General features: G+C 36.0%; 1 protein-coding gene across 1 annotated transcript; it reads left to right on the forward strand.

The window, feature by feature from the left end:
- The first annotated feature begins 7,652 nt into the window (after window positions 1–7,652).
- Window positions 7,653–13,722, forward strand: LOC121412171. Its single transcript, XM_041605080.1, has 4 exons — window positions 7,653–7,790; window positions 9,330–9,349; window positions 9,958–10,085; window positions 12,832–13,722. Exons 1-4 carry the CDS (start codon window positions 7,653–7,655, stop codon window positions 13,083–13,085), a joined length of 540 nt encoding a protein of 179 aa, XP_041461014.1. The 3' UTR covers window positions 13,086–13,722.
- Window positions 13,723–20,574: the final 6,852 nt, after the last annotated feature.

The following is a 20,574-nucleotide window of genomic DNA, read 5'->3' on the forward strand; positions in this document are numbered from 1 at the left end:
TTGTTCCGAGGATCCATGAGGGTCGATCAAAGATCCAGAAATGGCTGCCGATCGATAACTTCTTCTGAACAAAAGGAAACGCTGCGCAATGCAAAATGGTTGATTCTCATGGAAGAACAATAGACGAAGATCGAAAAATAGACTTTTGCATTTACACAAGAATTATGATTAACTATTTTGGAATTTCAATATGATAATCTTTAAATGAAAATATAGATATTGTGCAATTTCTCTGTCTAATAGGATGTCAGAATGTAATATAATTTGATGGAGACACTGAGGATTTTTGGTATTTTATGCTGCGGTTACTACATGCTGGTGAGAAACAAATCGATAATGGTTGTAGACCAATCGATGATCTTTCTTATCTTCCCCCTCTCATCCCCTCCTACTATTCTACTCAGTCTTACTTTCATCATAAGTGCGTCACCCTTAATCCCATTTTTGCCTTCATCTTCATCCGTTATATGCAGGAAAGTATATTGAACACAATCATTGAAGTATTGTAAGGGGTGGCAAACTGGCGATGTTGATCCAATACAGCTTGTGAGGGCGCCATTCTTAATGGTTTAAGAGTCTTATTAATTGAAGTTTCTCCGTGTACGAATAGTGACACAAGTCACTTCCAATCAGTCGGAGAATGATCATGCAATAATTTTTACCATCAAAGAACGAGACAAGAAGATGAATGAATCCAACAGTTTAACCAAGCATTAGACCTACCTATTATAACGCCCCCCCCGCAAAATACAAACTTAGGATACAGTTAAATATTCCCGAATACATTTTGTGGTATACAATAATGAAATACTAAGTAATTTTTTTATTCTAACGAAGTTATTGATACTTTTTACATCTTCATTGGTATAAAAAATATGAAAATACATTTTTTTTCAAATATAACATAAATTTGTAATAAAATGAATTTGACAGGCTGTTATGTTATTTAGGATTAATTTGTCATGCCTATTGATATAGAAGGAAGTATTCAATGATGTCATTTGTAATAAAAAACCTGTATAACATTGTATTATGTGAGGCAGTCAATGACAATATAACGGTCCGATCACGCCAGAGTGAACACACAATCCTATTCCACCACATGAAAGCCAGAACCGAACGTTTGCATCAAACTGCAATACATAGATTTCCAATTATATGGGAAAGTATGCCCTCACATATCAAAGATGAAATTGTATCTGGAAACATCTCAAAAGTTCTGAACCTCCTTCGTCGTGAAATTCTTTGTGTGTTTTTTTGAATAATTAGATGTCTGATTTATAATATTTCTTTCTATAATGTTTAATTTATTATTTTCCTCATTGACCATTTTCAACTAAAGATCAAGTTTATTCATAATTTATACACTAAATTTAATCCGGCCTATTTCAGCCTCAACATCATGTCATTTGATCTCTCTTATATGGTTTTATAAGAGAGACAATTCTTATTGTCCTATATCCCATTATTTATGGTAGACAATTCTTATTGTCCTATATCCCATTATTTATGGTAGATGCAATATCATTTACAATTTAAATTTACGATTGCTTTAATGTTTGATGCTTATCATTCTCATGCTTGTAGATACATAATGATGTGATTGGGGAGGCATTGTGGGGGTTGACTTGAGGTGACAAAGTCACATGAATGACCATTGTATTTTGCCGATTCTAAATATCTTATTTTTATTTTCACCATTACTGTTATGACCTGGATGGGGTTGGGAGGTTTGGGGAGGAAGACCTGTGGGTCATGGCTATTAAGTTAGCCTTTTCCATACCCAGGCAGCCTCTCCAACTCTCATCCAGGTCTTATTTTCTCTATCATGTACAAGTTTGATTGATCTTGTCTTTGATCTGTTTGTATTCTTTGTCTTTTGAATGCCAAATAAAATAATAATAATAATAATAATAATTGTATTCATCCTGAATCAATAACAACTACTAATTCAAAATGTTGAAAAGTCGAATATTGTAATCAGCTGCGTACTGTATTTCACGACAGGGGGTGGGGTATAAACAAGTATTGCGATTACTACCGTGTGAGTACAACAAAAAAATGACACCTCCCGAATCCACAATGGCCCTGGGAAGCGGAGGTGCTGCGAGCAGTTTTTAGTATTACTTTTTTGCTTGTCATATTTGAACCAGCACCCCCTGTTAAAAAAAAATCGTTCCCAGTGCCTTGCTCTCCCCCGCTCGCCTCGCCCCTTTTCTCTCCTTCCTCTCTCTTTCTCTTTCTTTCCCACAGTTTTTTCCCCAGAATTTATATTTTGATACGATCAAAAGCTAACAACGAGGCGTCAGGTTCCAGAACATACAATTTTCTTTCGTAATGAATCAAATTTTGTTTTTCATTGAATGAGCCAAAGATTTTTTTTGAAAACACTGAAATGGGTAGAGTCCTTGACGCCGTCATGGATTATCGTTCATTTTATGTTTGGGGGTCGAAATTTTTAAACTTGCGTTTTATAATTAAGAATTAAAAAAATGATTTGATCGGTGAAATGAATGAAATGAAATGATCCTTCCGTTTAGGCCAAAAGGGAGATGGCACTTTTTGTCTAGTAAAAATTGTCAATTTAATAAAAGACAGGATTCTTTCGACAAGTATACCCGATGCCTCCGTAAAATATAGGCCTAGCCCTTTTCTAGCATTTTAAGATAAATTCATTGATCGAACACATTGGCGTTCAGATGGGCCCGCCCCCCCCCCTCTGAAATTCTTCTCGCAATTTTTTTTTCCAAGCGTATAAATTTTATGACTATTTTGATTGAAGTCTCCCGCAACTTTAGAGACCAGATTTGTGACATACAGGTATAGAAACGCAACCATTTGACCTTAACGAGTCAACGTCACACCGAAGTTGGCGCATTATTGTAATGACTTTGTGCACAAATTCAGCGGGATATGAAATTCATAAAGGGGTTATTATTTTTCACAATAATTGGTCTGCTTAACTAATCTAGTATTAAATTCAGTTATTTAATGATAATTTTACTGAAAAATAGCATCAATGACAGTATTTCGACGACTAAAAGCTCTTTCATGTCGTCCTGCTATCATAACAAAAAATGAGTCTCAAATGATATTCCAATATGATTATTTTTTTAGTTTATATCTTGGTTGAGTATATGCTTACTCTGACAGAAAATGATCTCTTTGTTGTTGTTGGGTTACATTATTGAAGAGTTTCATGAGTCATGTGGGTGGGGTAGATAAGTCACTTTTTTATAATATAGTGCCCTTTTAGAAAGAAAAGGTGTCCCTTTTCCCTGTGTCTCCCCCCCCCACTTTCAACTTCACTCCTCTGGCCATGGGTCATGGTGTATTTGCGACGGTGTCGGTGGGTATAGGAGTGTGAGGGTATACGTGTGTCTGTTTTGGTGCAAACATACATCTTCAAACCGGGCACGATTGAGAGTGAGAGAGAGCAATTCTGCGTATTAGGGTATTTCTGTGATTTTCCGTGATTTTAGTAAATGATTTTTTAATGTGGAATAAAATGAAAAGAAAATAACATTGAAACACGAAGTCACCTACACTTATGATGGTTGTAATTCCTTTCTCTATGTAAAACGAAATCTGCATCTTATTGGCATTCATCACTGTTTCTATACATCCATTCATATTGTTTAAAGAGTACCAGTAACACAGAGGTAGCTGACTCTGGATGGGAAAATCTTTTCGGGAGCAAGCAGGCACTTGGGAGAAGTCCATACTTTTTCTTCACATGTCCTTCTGTTTTCCTTTTTTCTACTTATGCTTTAAACCCCACCCCTCCTCCGACCAACTACGATGCCCCATATCATGGGTGTCGATCACGGGGGGGGGGGGGATGGGGGGGATATATCCCCCCCAATATTTCAAGTGGGGGGATGGCCTGTATTATCATCCCCCCCAATAATTTAGGGTAGAAAAATTATAATAATGATGATGAAAAATGAAAAGTTTGATCATGATGATTATAGTATGCCATCAATCAATTTGTTTCCCTCGCAATTTGTGTATATTGTTATTAAATAAAAACAATCTTTTTCAGGACTATTAAACAGATGGGTGGAGGTTCAAGATGAAAAAGAATGAAATGTTCATGTATCTGATATTTTTTTAACACATGACATAAAAGGACCCCAACGAAAATCAACTTTTGTTGATTGGGTGTTCCATCCCACCAGTGGTGAATAAATTAATTTAAATATCATTAACTCAAAAGGGTGGAAAAATAAACGGGAGTAAAAGGGTGGCAAGATAAATAAAGGAATGACGGTAAGCCCGATGGCGCATGAGAAGCCACACAGGTTGTAATTTGTGCTAGTCTTAATTGGTCCGAATCTGCATTTTATCATCATGCATTAAGAAGAATAAAGATATTGCCAGTCAGGTTAGATTTAAGAGAGAAGTTGTATACACAGAGGCGTCGATCCTGGGTGGGGGGGGGACAGGGGGCGATCGCCCCACCAATGAAAATATTGGGGGGCAAACATATCGTTTTGCCCCCCCCCCCAATAATTCCGCATGTGCAACTAAAAAATAAAATAAGATTGTAATGCTACACTCAAATCAGCAAGCGAGATTGAGATACCAACTCGATCTTGATTTAAAATCATGCTCAAAATGTCTGCTTTTCAGATTGGAATATAAAAATTTTCAGCTCGCGCTTCGCGCTCGCATCATGTACCAAAACCCCATACTTTTCATGATTATATAGGTGAATATAATGTCCCGTTTTCAATTCTAAACCTCAAAAGAACTTTGATTTTGCAATAATCTTTTGTTGGATATATATCTTCCATTAAAATGTCCTTTTTTTCCAGATCAAAATATCAAAATTTTCAGCTCGCGCTCGCATCTAGGCCTATTGTTCTTCTAGATACCCATCTTAATCATTGGTAGCAAAAATGCTTAGAATATCAAGCTTTCAGGTCAGAATATAGAGAAATTTCAGCTCGCTCTCTAGTGAGATACATGTATCGACCCTCCTCATGAGTTACTACAAACAAACGTAAACAGGTACATTTTTCCTGTTTTCATGACATACTAAAAAAATTTAGCTCGCGCTTCGCGCTCGCATTGTTGGTGAAGGTGAGATATGTGTCTCTTTCTCATGAGTTATATATATATATATATATATATATTGTGATCGAGCGCCTTTGGAACGTTGATTCATATTTTTGCCCCCCCCCCATCTGAAAAATGGATCGACGCCCCTGTGTATACATCATGCTCAATAAACAAATCACTATGCACATGGTCCAGTCAATTTTTGTCATTTTTTCTCGGTATGAGTTTAGAATAGGCTTACTTGTAACACAAATTGAATTTTCAAAAAAAATTATACAAGTATAGTACAACAATGAAGGAATTTCCAAGAACACCATGCATATCAACCACTCCCAAATGTCCTAACTTGTGATTTTAGTGGGGGTAATGTTGAAATATCCCCATCCACAAGAACATTTGTGTCAATCATCCCCCCAACCAAGAATACCGATCGACACCCATGCCATGCCCCATATATTACTTAGCTTAACCCAGCAGGAATAGAGAGCATAGATGACTGTCCCATGACTGTCCCACGCCCCCGAACTTATGAGGATACAAGATATCACTCAAAGAATATTATTAGACCGTATACGATCAAAGTGCTACAAAGTTTACTGGCTCCAAATTGAAGATCTAGGTCAATATCCTATATCTTTCCCAAAGTAATTTTGAAAGAGGGTTATCTATTTCTTCCCAGCAAATATGCTAAAAATGGCTGAAATCTAATCAGACAAAAAGGTAAGAAGCAATGTGTTAAAAAGTTACTTTGAATGCATTTTTATTCTTTAAATGTATATCAAGGCCTACGTGTTTACTTAAAACATTTGATAACTTAATGATTTGAAAGTTTTGCTAAGTCAGAAATTACTCTCTCACTAAAACGTTCAATTATCCGACATGAATAACCATGAGCACTGAACAAAAGTAGCATTATTTAATAATGCCTGTTATACGTTTATTCTTTCACCCAAGAATTGCGTGTCATTTTGTATGAGAAAAACAAATCTCGAAAAAGCACAAACAAATTTACTTCTTAATACTATAGTGTAAGCGCATGTTTTTTTTTTTAAATATGATATCAACTATCAACATGAGAGGTTTTATAAGCCCTATTTACAAAACAGATCAAAGTTTCACTTTCCGTTGCCATTTGTATTCAAAATGACTTTATTGGTATAATGCGAATATCAAATTTGGTATCACTAAATTGTTGACAACAAAAATTACCATGTCAGACAGTGACTCCCTCCTACTAGGATGGGAGAGGGAGAGAGAGAGAGGGGGGGGGGGGGGCGTGCACCTGCCATGTCGATATGAAGATAAACATTAAGAAAGAGTAACTGAAATATGATTATATAGGACATGCTGAAAACACGACGTGAGGTTGAGAACGGTGACCTGCATCTTTGATTTTATTACAGAATATTTGTGAATCACCATGGAAACGTACTTTCTTTAACAGCCCTGTAACAAGAAAGTGGCGTATGAAGAAAGCATTCTAGAAGGAGAAACAACCATCCAAAGTTAAGATGAATTCCGGGAATGCATGGTGTCAACCTTCATGAAGTCAACCAATATAATTATCTGGGCCAGTATCCACCTCGCCAATTTTTTCACTTTGAAAGGAGAGATACGAGAATAACGGGTGGAGGCGCAGTGGTTTTACCCTGATGTATAAAGCCTACGCCTATTGCTGTCCTTGAATGACACAGTGCCAATCATCTCCCGCAGAACAATATCAGAGTTTGTTTGGAGCAAACTTCCATTCTGTATGCTCTCATTCTTTTTCATTCGGAATAACAAACAAAGTCTGGTAAGTTCAATGACAACAAGTATTTTTCATTAATTTCTATGGCTGGTAACATTTTAACAGTAACGTGTTAATTATTTTAATCAAACATACAGCAGAGACCGTTGATCAGTTTTGAATAAGAACAATAAAATGGAAACTATCCCATTAGTTTTATCTATTGCAAAATTAATGTATGAAGTATGGCGCAGTGATCGTTCATTAATATTGATGCTATTTGCTTAATTGATATATTCCTTTGAATTTGACAAGACTGTTAAGTGAGGATGAAACTCAAAAGTATATAATCTTAGAAACATGTGACTTGTGAAAAACTGCAGGGAATGACAACAATCATCGTCTCAGTTCGCATACATCGTTTGCTATTTGGATAACATCTTTGAGACAAATTCAAAGTTATCTGCGCTTACATGAATGGGAATTTCTGCAAGGACATTGCACTTTGCGGCATGCATCCAATAGCACTCTATTGCGAATACCTGATAGCAAATTTGAGGGGTATACTTTATTACAACTTATAGATATCCCGACAAATATTTATGGATGCTTTTGAACGCAGGCTCTGTAATCAGATCCGAATTCTGTCTCCTGGTTTAGGTTGGCTTGATCATGAACTGGTGGTCAGCGTCAAACTTCACTGGTTCATCTTTCCCTTTATTAAGCTTGAATAAAATGTTTCCAATATTTTTTTTCTGTACGTGACAGAGGGTGTGAAAATTTCGGTTTACTTCTTCTTTTAATAATGCAATTTCATAGAAATAAGTATAACACATTCTTATGAAAGGTATACAGAATGGCTTGCCCGACATCGCTATTGGTCGTGACATTACTCATCCTCGGTATGGTTGCATCTAATCCAGCTGCTGTTGTCGTGCCGATAGAAGCATCCGGGTCTTCACGTATTATAGCTACTGGACCAAAATCACCTTATGTAAGTATTAAAAAAAAATTATTTAGAAAGCATTGGTCATAGTAGTGCAGACAGGTCTTCATACCGGGAAGGGGGGGGGGGGGGGGTGATTTCTTAACGGGCAACTAAATGGTTTATACATGTACATTTATAAGTTATATGTGTGAGTGTATAGTGCGTTCGCCGTTTGGGGTTTATTAATAATAGTTATAATGATCACGTAATGAGCCGAACATTTGAGGGTGCAGATCGTGGTGTATGGGCCAGTATTTCTTTAAAGTTGTGGTAGATTTTGACATAAAGTTTTTTTTAATAGTATCATGTTACAGCGCTTTATTTTCAGTTTCTTGTTTGTTCTTGGTATATCAGAACAAGTGAGTTTGAACCCTAGCATGTCGAAGCTCTTAATTTGATGAAATTTTGTTTCAGAATTTTGTTATTTCGTTATTTCTTGACCATTTTCTGTAATTGAGGTACCAAATTAAAGGGCAGGTATTGAACTTTTAAAAATGTGGTTTTCTTCTTGAAACCCAGATACAGACCGCCAAATGACGTTTTTGGTATCCCCTCTTCAAATTGATTTTGCTCACTCATGCGTGAAAAAGAAATGATCTAAGTATTTATAGATGAAAGAAGAGATTCTAAACTTTACAATGGTAGGTCATTTGTCTATTGTATTTATAATTTAGTTATGATAAATCGTCGATAAATCTCGGTTTCGTTTGTTCCGGGACGCACTGTATATAAACTCCTAAGGAAATGGAAATGTGACTTTGATCGATTATCCTTCCTCGGTTCTAGTAAATATCAATGTGTAATTAATATTAACAAATAGAACATTTAATTCTGTTTAAAATGATTCCCTACATGATATGATTAGGTTCGCATGGAGGTGCAGTGCCTTGAAATGTGGGGCAAGGTCAAAATTCAAAAGTTGCAAAATGACATTGAAAGTCACTGTTCCTTTTCCCGTGGTGATGAGTAAGTTTCTAAGTCGTTTCTTTTGACTTTGATCGAAAATTCCTCATTTTTAAAGTAAATATCAATATGTTATTAATATCAATGAATACATCATTTATTTTTCTTTAAAATGTAACCCTACATGATATGATTATGGTTCACAAGGAGTTGCAGTGCCTTGAAATGTGGGGCAAGGTCAAATTTTAGAAGTTTCAAAATGAAGCAATATTGAAAGTCACTGTTCTCTTTTCCGTGGTGATGGTTGAGTTTCTCAGTGGTTTCTTTTGTTTTATGCACCTTAACATCGACATTAACATGGAATCACACAGACCTCTGCACAAGCAAACAAACAAACAAACAAAAAACATGCATGGGTATTTCAAACCACGACTCAAACCAAATTATCTCACAGAAACATCACTACAGCAGGGGCTTGATTTAAATTTTGAATTTTCAATTCAGACCTTATCCAACACTTTGCAGATTTCAATTGTCCCCTTTTCACCTATTCTTGCACTTATTTTTTAAAGACTGTTTTTAGAAATTATTTTCCTAAAGTTGAATTTCTATCTCTGTTTCTTTCCTTTTAAATTAACACAGGGGCTTCCTCTTCGATCTAGGTAAGGAAAACATTTGTGTGCGTTTCTCATAATATATTAAAAAAAACCTTAGACAATGATTGTGTATGTTATGCTATCCATATTCTCTCCCTCACGCACTCAGTATCCAGTATACATTTTTAGTTTGTTTTATTTATAGGCCTAATACCACAAAAGTTAAGTATAGGCATAAATATCTCACTAGTGGTGTCTACACACACTTCAAAAAGTGACATGCATTTGAAAATCGATAAGAAAAATCAGTGTTTTTTTTCTTCTCTCAGTATGCACATCGCATAAATTAATGCTTTTGTGTAACAAACCATGCATGCTTAACATTTTTTCTAAGTCAATAACATCAGTGTTTTCCTGGCGATCGAAATCGCTTTTTGCTGCGTGTGAATGGTGAAAAAGAAAAAAAAATCAACATTTAGTTTTCGAGTCAAATTTGAATCTCATGTAGGGCCTAGAAGTGTCTGAACATCTCCAATGTAACCAAACTGAGTCCTAATCAGGAAAACTTCCTTTGAAAGTTCCCTTCTTATTCCAAACATGATGGACTATCTCTTTCAAGATCTGGTTGTTAGTAAGAAGGTTTAATTTATTTTATTTTATATTTTGACTCGCAGTATTATTCCTCCTTTCATACTTACTGCTACCGATCTTGATCGTATCGATGGTAATCAAGATGGACGAGTGACCAATGAAGAATGGAGACGCGTCTTTATTATACTTCTTGCTATCTACGATTCAGATGGTAATTATCAATAATACACATTATACCCCAAAATATACCTCTTTGATGGTACATCATCATGATCATAGTGAGTCCAGCAAGGGGCCTCAAAGAGCAAATTTTGAAAAAGTTGAGGTGCAGGTAATAATTTTCTTAGATATAGTTATGTTGATATTATGAAGGCCTATAGTATGTTGAAAGGATGATTCTAAAAATTAAAAAGTTAGCACAACTACACAAAAAACATTGATATGCAGCTTAATATGATTTTAGCGACGATGCACCATGCGTTTTCTCCTTCAAAATAAAATTTGTTTTATATACATAAGTTGTTTAGCAATTAGCAGTCGATTAATTGAAAAATACAGCTACTTCACTTCCCCTCTCTTCTTTTACTTCCTTTCTCTCCCTCTCTTTCTCTCGATTCCTTCTCTCTTTTTCTTTTTCATCCCTCCTCAATACTTCATAGTGTTCTTTTACTTCTCTGGGTATTGAATTGGAATAAAGTTGCAATTGCTCGCATATAAATCATTGACTGGGGCGACCGGGGCTATAGGTATCCCCCCCTCCAATTGGCAGAATATTGATGACCTTTCTTCGTTTTCATAAAGTTTTTGACAGAGAATTGCTTCTGGAAATTATGGTGACCTTTGACTTTTTTGTTAGTTGTCAGGAATGTTGCCCATCATGACGAGATTTCCCAGATACGCCATTTGCTTACGAACAGTGGCGTAAATCTGGTACGAGCAGTGGGTATGATACCTTATATTGAGTTGAATTCGTTTAGGGGCCGGGACGTCCCCCATATAAAGGGCCATATGTTTACGGGTGAATATAAATAAAATAGGTTTATTAATAGATTTTCTACCAAGAACTAAAACAATTGGATTGACAACTGATGAAGTGTATTAGTTATTTATTGCTGCGACTGATTATATCATAATGGCGACACACAGTGGCGTAATTACGGGGGGCATCGGGGGCACGTGCCCCCAACCCCCATCGACTGGCCCAAAGAAAACGAGGTAAAGGAGAAAAAGAGGGGGAAAGGAAGAGAAAAGTAGTGGGAAAAAATAAATTCTTGTTCTTTAAAATGTTTTATCATATTATAATTATGTTATGTTATAATACATTAGAAAACAAAATGTCTCCATTGTTTCTGGTGCTCGAATTGTCTGTTTAATTAAAGAGATAGATAATCCTGTTGTACTAAAACCTCCCGTTTCAAGTCAATATACACCAAATATTATTTCCTTGCACTTCGAGATTATTGTTTTATTTAGAGACTTACGCTTCTTTTTCATGACTACTTAAAGTGATTGCCCCATTTTTAGGTCTTTAAATAAATAAATTCATGTCCATACTTACGTTCGCATAAGTGAATTGATGAGATATGTCTGCTCTTCATGAATTTCTAAAATCAGTCCATAAAATGTCTCTTTTTCTGATCTGAATGTAAAAAAAAAAAAATTCAGCTCGCGATTTGCGCTCGCATCATTTGGTTAGTAAAATGCGTATTGTCTTCGTGAACTTCTACAAATAAGCCTTAAAATGCCCCCTTCAGGTCTGAATTTCCAAGCGCTAGCAATATTTGATTAGTGAGACACGTTTTTTAATCATTATTACAATGACTAAAATTGCTTCATTCATGTGTTATATGTCATTCCAACAAATGAGCAAGCACTTGGCACTCGCATTAGATGGTGAGATACATATGGTCCTTAAAATGTCCCTGTTTGGGGTCAATATATACACAAATTTCAGCTCGTGCTTCACGCTCGCATTGTTTGTTTAGCGAGACCGGTACGTATCATGATTACAAAATTTGCTTATAATGTCCCTTTTTAGGTCTGAATATCAAAAATTGTCAGCTCGCGCTTCGCGCTCGCATTATTTGATCAGTGAGATACCTATTCGCTTCATGGCACTGTAATAAAATGTTTTTTATTAGGTCAGTATACCTGGCGACAGCGCGCTTCGCGCGCTCACTACGTGCCTCAAAATTTTTAGTGGTGACCCACGGTACGCCACTGGCGACACATTATTTACACATGTATGAATGAAAATGAAACATTCATGCTTTCATGTAATTACATAAGAAACTAGGAAAATAAGGATGTGACATCATCAGCCCACCTAATGAATATTCATGACCATGTGCATAATTATAACTGTTTTCACAAAATATTGATAAACTTTAAAATTCAATAACTTCGTTTTTTCCGAATTACATGAAATTTCAGCTCTGTGAATTTTACTTTGTTTTTTACATACAAATATATTATGTGTTCATGAAAAAAAATTAATGAATATGTTGCAATACCACCTTTAAATACGACCAGAAAGCATAGAATTCGAAAAGCGAAGCGCGATCTGACAATTGTTTAATTTCCCACCCGAAACTGGACATTCTAAGCACTTTTGTAACCATGAACAGGATGGTTATCTATCTAAATAATTGATGCGTGCGTGAAGCATGAGCTGAAAATTTTTTTCGATATTCTGACCTAAAATATCGACAATCTGAGCAATATTGGTAATCATGAACAGGATGGGTCTCTTACAAATCATTACAATTTTTGATAAAACTGAACATTCTAAGCACATTTTGTAACCATGAACAGGACGAGTATCTGTGCAGTGGTGATTGTACACCCCCCCCCCTCCTCTCAGTAAGGTGGCAGCTAGGGGTGGTTATATTCCAACTATCCCACCTGGGATTTACACCAGTGCGCATTAACTCTTATTTCATTTACCTTGTTTACAGGAGACGGGACATTGTCCATTTCAGAGTTTCAGGCTCACAACTTGTCTCCACCTGACCCTACTACTCGCCTAATCCCACCCCCATCCAAGCAAAAGAACGCATTAACAGACTTCAAAGGTCAGCTTGGACGCGAACACGATCATCTAAACAGAAAGAAGGAACAGATGAATCGACAACGAGATCGGAACAATCCCCGACATCATCATCGTGATCGACAAGAGCAAAGGATGCAACCATGGAACGGAAGACCATAATAACACACCACTCAATATCCTACAGCATGATTATATCACGAAAAACGTACAATTTACCTGAATTATTATTTTTTGTTATTTTAATTATTTATTTCATTTTTTATTTATTATATTATCATTTTTGGGGGTGGTTAAATGGGATATCTATAAAAATCTACTGCACGTTATAACAAAACATATATCCAATCTGTTATATATGAATATATACACATCCCATGTACATGATGTATCTAGGGAGGATGATGATTTGTGTTGTAATAGGTCCATGTTGTATAGGACTACATCGTGCCTGGGAATGGGCATGGGTAGAGTGCTCCCAATGGTCTTTATAATATAGAATTTGTTTATATTTTGCATTATTACTAATTTTTGCTTATCAGATATTTTACGAGACAGTGCTCCTAGAAATGGAGGTGACTTTTCACCTCTCCTCAGTAAATGAATGAAAACGCTAGGTGTGCACAATCACTGATTTTTAAGAGCAAGTTGAGAACTACAGATGAAAGAATTTCATATATTACTTTGTAAATTGAAAATGATTATTAGAATGACCCCATCGTGTAGTTTTGGCTCCAGTTAAAGCTGTAGATTGTCTTCATGTCAATAACTCAAATAAAAACCGATAACAAAAATTTGATTCATTTTTGCAATGCACTTTGGCACGAACGTTCGTTTTATATTGCACTATATTTATCAGTCTATTGTTAATAATAATAATATCTATTTTTAATATTATTGTTATTATTACTATCATTATTGATAATACTTCATGATTTTATCGTCTATTTGTACGGTTTAACATTTCTCTTGTGTATAAAGTTATTAGAAATTGAAGTGTTTTTTTTATTTGTAACATCATATACGAGCAGCCGTCTGTTATGTTAAGTAATACAAGCATGATTTTTCTGATTTAAATTCGGCGAGGATGGCGTCACTGGGGTCTACTCGCATGCAGTAAAAAGGCGCACTTTTCACTGAAGAGGTTGATAAAATGAGCGAAATGTTAATCATGTTATAGCAGGAACCTGAAAACCTGAAAACTGGCCATTCTAAGCAATTTTGTAACAATGAACAGGATACCTTACTAAACAACAATTGGTTACACTTCGTAATTCCGAAGGTTCTTTATTCCGAATTTTCGTAATTCCGAAACACGTAAATTGCCTATACCTCGATGTTCGTTAATCCGAAAACGTAAAGGGTTCGTTAATCCGAACATTTGTGGCGTTATTCCGAAGGTTCGTTATTCCGAAGGTTTGATAATCCGAAAACGAAATCGCATACATTCGTAATTCCGAAGCTTCGTTATTACGAAGGTTCGTAATTCCAAACCTTCGGAACAACGAACCTTATTTCGTTTTTTTGATAATCGAACCTTCGGAATAACGCCACAAATGTTCGGATTAACGAACCCTTTTACGTTTTCGGATTAACGAATATTGAGGTATAGGCAATTTACGTGTTTCGGAATTACGAACCTTCGGAATTACGAAGTGTAACCAACGAAATAAGGTTCGATGTTCCAAAGGTTCGTTAATCCGAAAACGAAATAAGGTTCGTTGTTCCGATAGTTAGTTAATCCGAAAACGAAATATGGTTCGTTGTTCCGAAAATTCGTTATAGTCCGAAAACGAAATAAGGTTCGTTAATCATTTCGTTTTCGGACTAAAGAACCTTCGGAAATACAAACCTTCGGAATAACGAATCTTTGGAATATCCGAACCTTCAGAATAACGAAGCTTCGGAATTACGAATGTATGCGCAATAATTGATGCGAGCGCTAGCCAAAATTTTTGTGATTTTCTTACCTAAGATGTATTATGTTTTGCTTCCAAAATGATATTTAATTTTTAAAAAGGGCACATATCGTTTTGAAAAAAAAGGCATTTCCATTCTAAGCATTTTTAAAATCAGGAACAGAATGAGTACCTTACGAGCGCGGAACACGAGCCGAAGAATCGTGATAGTCCATCCTGAAAACTGGACATTGTAAGCATTTTTGTAACCATGAACAGTATGAGTACCTTTAATACTAAACAATAATTTATGCGAGCGCAAAGCGCGAGCCAAAAAGATGTGATTTTCTACTTAAAAAAGAGTATTTCATTTTGAAAAAGGCAATTTAATTTTTAAGAAATGTATTTTCCATTACGAAAAGGGATACTTTTCTTCCGGGAATAGGGGGGGGGGCAAGTGAATTGTGTGAATTGCAAAAAAAAATGTGTAAAAATTGAAAAATGTAATAAAAAACGAGCCGTAGTGATACTCTGCGCTTTTCAAATATCTCTGGTCCAAATTCACATCTATTTTGCAGGAAACCCCTCTTTTTTTGGGGGGGAGGGGCTTTCAAATTTCTCGGGATCAATTATTTGACCTCCATTTTGTAATGAAAACTTTTTTGTGTGCTTTTCAAATTATTTGAAATCCATTTTTTTGGGGGGGGGGCTCAAATTTACATCAACATCCAGTAAGAAAAACGTTCCCAGGGCCCTGGTGCAAGTTTGTTAATAAACTTTGAAATGTAAACTCAACAAGCGAAAATAGCACTGTTGATAAAGTGACAAACAGTATGTCTTACAGTTGGCTTCATCAAATATAATCTTCATTTAAAAAAAAAATATTAGTTCATTTACAAGACATCCAGGACTAGCTCTCGATTTTTATTACTGACATTTTCCGATCTTCTTCTTCTTCTTCTTAGATTGGTTTGAGTGGCGATTAGTCATATTTGACTATTGTCGCCATTTACTCTATTAATAAAAAATCTCACTTCTCACATAATAAAATTATTACCAATACATATGTGAAATATTTTTCATGTGCATCCTTCTAATATGAAAAAGGGATAATTATGGTATAGTTTGCCGTAACTGGCGTAACTCTAATCAAAATGGCATATTTTATATTTTATAATATCGTTTTAATTACTTACATAAGATGTCTCCAAAGGAAAACTCTGGAGTTGATTTTGACCCTTTTGTCATTAGGACATATCACATTGTTTATTATGAATTTTAACTCTAAATCTGACAAGTGTTGTCTCTCTTATGGTGTGTCTCAAGATTCTTTTGGTGGTCCACTATTGTTTTCTACATATATTCAACCAATAAGTACAATAATTAAGAAGTATGAATATAATTAGCTACCATTGATACGCTGACGACATTCAGCTTTGGGTCTCGATCTGGAACGTTGATCCACCCTTAGATGCGATTTCTGAAGCTCTGGAAAATATTGAAACATGTATTCACGAAATGAAGAGCTGGATGAATTCCAACAGTCTAAAGATAAATGAAAATAAAACTGAATCATAATTTTGGGCTCCAAGAATTCCTTGATGAAGGCCAATCAGAATCAATTGGTAGGTCACAAGAGTCATTCTTCCTGCCTCAAGTGTACGGAACCTTGGTGTTATAGTTGATATAGCAACACGTCCTTTACTGAGCAAGTATCTAACATTCTTCTTCAAAGTCAGTAAGATATCAACTGCGAAACGTTACATGCATCATTATAGGTTCTTGACTAAAAAGCAGGTGAACAATTACTGCATGCATTAATTTCATCACGCTTAGATTTTTGTAGTTCCATTCTCTTTGGACATCCTAAACAGCAGCAAAACACTTTACAATCTTCAAAACAGTGCGAGACTTCTCACTTTCACACCTAGAATATGTCCTCAATCACACCAATTTGACTTTCTCTTCACTGGTTGCCTGTTTACCAAAGAATGAAGTTCAAACTCATGTTACTCGTCCACCGAGCCATCATGGACCTATCCACGGAGGATTATTCTATTGTCACTGGGGTGCTGAGCATTGTCACTGCACCCCCAATAACAATAGCTATATAATCCTCCGTGGATAGGTCCACGCGAGCGATGGGATGTCGCCACAATATAGCCCAGTCATTTTAGCCCAAATTTTGACCAAACTTGGAACAAATTGCAACAGAATTTTTTTTATCACAGTGCATTTCTGTAAGGTCCCTAGTACAACATACTAAAAGTCCCAAACTTTCCGAATAGGGGAAAGGCATCTAATTTGCATAAATCCAAGATGGCTGCAAAAATTAATTGATATGCCTTATCCTTAATATTTTTTGTACAGATAATGGAAAAATCTTGAAATGAATACGCAATTCACTATGATTAAGATATCATAACTCGGTTGCAATTGTTTCCGGGACTGTCCGGTTCATATTTTTCGAAAAATGTGAGAAATTATGCCAAAATTTTCGTGTTTCCGGTCAAAAATTTGCATGTGCATTGAAATCTTTCTGTTTTAACATTAGCATCAACAACTAATGTAAAATATCAGCATTCGACAAGAAAGCTGATATATCAACGGAAAAATTGATATGCTTCATAACAGTATTAATGTCTTAACTTGCTTAGATTAAGGGCAAATACATCCGAATGTATTATGCGATATTGCGATAAAGTGAAACCAACCTCCGTGTCCAGTCACTCTTTTATATCGACTACAACGCGATCGCTTGGATGCCTTTGAAGATAGTACAATATACTAAATCGGTCTTGCCTCGCCTTTGTTGGTGTGACTATAACACGCGTAATACAATGACGTCTAGCGATACAAAGGTGTATATTACTTAAATTGATATGTGGGCAAACGGCTTTTTCTTCATTTGAAAGTAACTTTTATGTTAATGAAATTTCTTAGAAAAAGTTAGAGGATGCAAAATTGATCTGCATGCTGTATGCAATTACGTTCAAGAACATCACAGCATAGTCCCGCAATAGCTTGTCAAAGTTACCCTCTTATCCGTAGCTCAACTATTAAAAATATCGTGCTATTTGGAGCCCCCAATGTGACAACGCGGTGTTTTGCTACAAAGAAAAAAAACTTTATTGTCTAGAAATCACTTGGAGGCAAAAGAGCAGGCTTTTCTCTTTGAGTTACATATAAAGAAGTGATGGCACATCAAAGCCTACCCTTTCAGGGGTCTTCTGAAGTCACCAACCCCTTTTTGTATTTTGCTCATTTCTTGGAAAATTCGCACAATTTTTAGCTCCATTGAGGCAATAGGCGTTTCCCCTTTGCAGTAAGCACTTGGGGATGAAAAAATAGATTTTCTTCTATCAGCTAAATTTAAAGAAGTGCTGGCACAGCAAAGTCTATCCCCTACGGGGTTCGCTAAAGTCAATCACCCCTTTTCCATATTTTGCCAATTTATGGAAAAATCTATAAATCCGGAGCCCTCATTGGGGCAAAAAGATGTTTCTGCTACAGTGTAAGCCACTTTTATCGTTTTAAAACCACTTGGAAACAAAAGAGTAGCCTTTTGTCTATGTGCTGCGTATAAAGAAGTGCTGGCACATCAAAGCCTACATCCTTTAGGGAGCTGCTGAAATCACCCCACCCCTTAAGCGTATTTTACCCATTTCTTGTAAAATTTTGGAGCCCCAATGAGGTAAAAGGCGTTTCCCCCTTTGCAGTAGACCACTTTTATTCTTTGGAACCACTTGGAGATAACAAAATTAGATTTTCCTCCATCAGCTACATACAAAGAAGTGCTGGCACAGCAAACCCTACCTCTCAGGGGTTTGCCGAAGTCAACCATCCCTTTTCCATATTTTGCCTATTTATGGAAAAATCTATCAATTCGGAGCCCTCATTGATGCAAAAATGTTATATATATATTATATATATATATATATATATATATATATATATATAGCAAACCACTTTCATTGTTTCGTAATCACTTGGAGGTAAAAAAAAATCCTTTATATCAGCTACATATAAAGAAGTTCTGGCTCAGCAAAGCCTACCCCCTCAGGGGTTCCCTAAGTCTCCCCACCCTTTTTGCCTATTTTCCCCTCCTTATTTTATTTATAATTTATGGGGAAAATCTGCCAATTTGGAGCCCCTATTAAGGCGAAACGTTGTTTCTGCTCCATAGCAAACTTCTTTCATTGTTTCGTAACCACTTGGAGATAAAAAAGTAGATTTTCCTCTATCAACTACAATAAAGAATTGCTGGCTCAGCAAAGCCTACCTCCCTTAGGGGTTCCCGAAGTCTCAAAATTGCAGTTTTTGACCCCCCCCATTCGGGCAAAAGGCATTTCTGCTATATGGTTAAGTCACTTTTATTATTTGAAACTTAAAGATGAGTAGGTTTAGTCTATCAGCGCATCGACCCTTCCCTCTTCAGGGACTCCAAATTGACAGATTTTCCCATAAATTGGCAAAATACGGCGCATCGACCCCTTCCCTCTTCAGGGGCTCCAATTGACAGATTTTTCCCATAAATTGGCAAAATACGGAAAAAGTGCTACTTTGGTATACAGTTAAATAGTAGTATAATAGGATGTGGCAGGTCTAATAGTTATACATCTTATTTTCTCTTGGACTTTGAGATCGAGCAAGCAGAAAATGTCATTATTTTGGTGTACAATGTCACGTGACTAGCATATGATAGTTTCCGTGCCTAGACCCTTTCATGTTAAACAATAAATACAGTCCAAACAGAATCGAATTTATGTATTTAATGTTGATAGTAACAATGTTCTTGAGGTATAAATCTTTGCTTACTGATATTTATGATACAGCGATAGTTTGAGGAATTCAATGTTTATAGTATATCGAGGCCGGAATTGATATGATTTGTAATCGGGTCTGAGTACATAAAACTATTTTACAAATATTTTGTAACTTGTAATTGATTTGTAATCATTGTTATCACATTTCATTTGTTTTTGTCTATATTTATAATGTATGTTTGATTTGTATTTGCTTGTAATGTTGATAATGGAAATGGAAAATAAACTTGAACTTGAACTACATAGTATACACTGGCGTCGTCTGCTACGAAAACTTAACGAGCGAATATGACCAAAATTAACCATTATGTTTATGCAAATTAGAACACTTTCCCCTATTCGGATTTTCTGGAACTTTTAGTATGGTCTTCTATGGACCACAAAGAAACGTTCTGCATTGGAATAAATTCTGTTGCAATTTGTTCCAAGTGAAAATTTAAAATGACTGGACTAATATATAAGATACGTTACATCTGTACAATCACAATCCAACTCGTACTATCAATGCGAACTTCCTCTCAGGTGGGGTTGGCTCCCCGGGGTTGGCTCCCACTGTGGAGGCGTTGGGCAGTACACCCAAAAAAGAAGACAAACTTAAGTTTGAAAAATCAGCTCTTGAAAGCAGAAGAAGGGGTACGATGTGCAGGGGTGGATCCATCAGCCTTCGCCTATAGGGGGGGGGGGGCGGATTTTTTTTCATCCACATTTTCCCCGATCGGCCGCTCGAAGTTGATTTTCGTTTGATTTCTTTGAAGGTAGTCCTTATAGTCACTTCTAAGCTGTATTCTCATAAATCAATATAAATATATAAAAATGTCATAATCCTTATTTAAATAGTGTGAGCGCGAAGCGCGAGCTGCTTTATTTCATTGTTTTATTTCATTTATTTTGTCCTGAAATGTAAACATTCTGATCAATGTTTGTGAT

The sequence above is a fragment of the Lytechinus variegatus genome, chromosome 3 (genome assembly GCF_018143015.1).
Source record: "Lytechinus variegatus isolate NC3 chromosome 3, Lvar_3.0, whole genome shotgun sequence".
In the NCBI taxonomy this organism is placed as follows: domain Eukaryota; kingdom Metazoa; phylum Echinodermata; class Echinoidea; order Temnopleuroida; family Toxopneustidae; genus Lytechinus; species Lytechinus variegatus.

Excerpts from the sequence above, each read along its gene's own strand:
- LOC121412171 (XM_041605080.1), top strand. The coding sequence starts at position 7,653 with ATGGCTTGCCCGACATCGCTATTGGTCGTGACATTACTCATCCTCGGT. Across the intron at positions 9,350-9,957 it reads GGGCTTCCTCTTCGATCTAG|TATTATTCCTCCTTTCATAC; the intron begins GTAAGGAAAACA and ends TTTGACTCGCAG. Across the intron at positions 10,086-12,831 it reads TGCTATCTACGATTCAGATG|GAGACGGGACATTGTCCATT; the intron begins GTAATTATCAAT and ends CCTTGTTTACAG.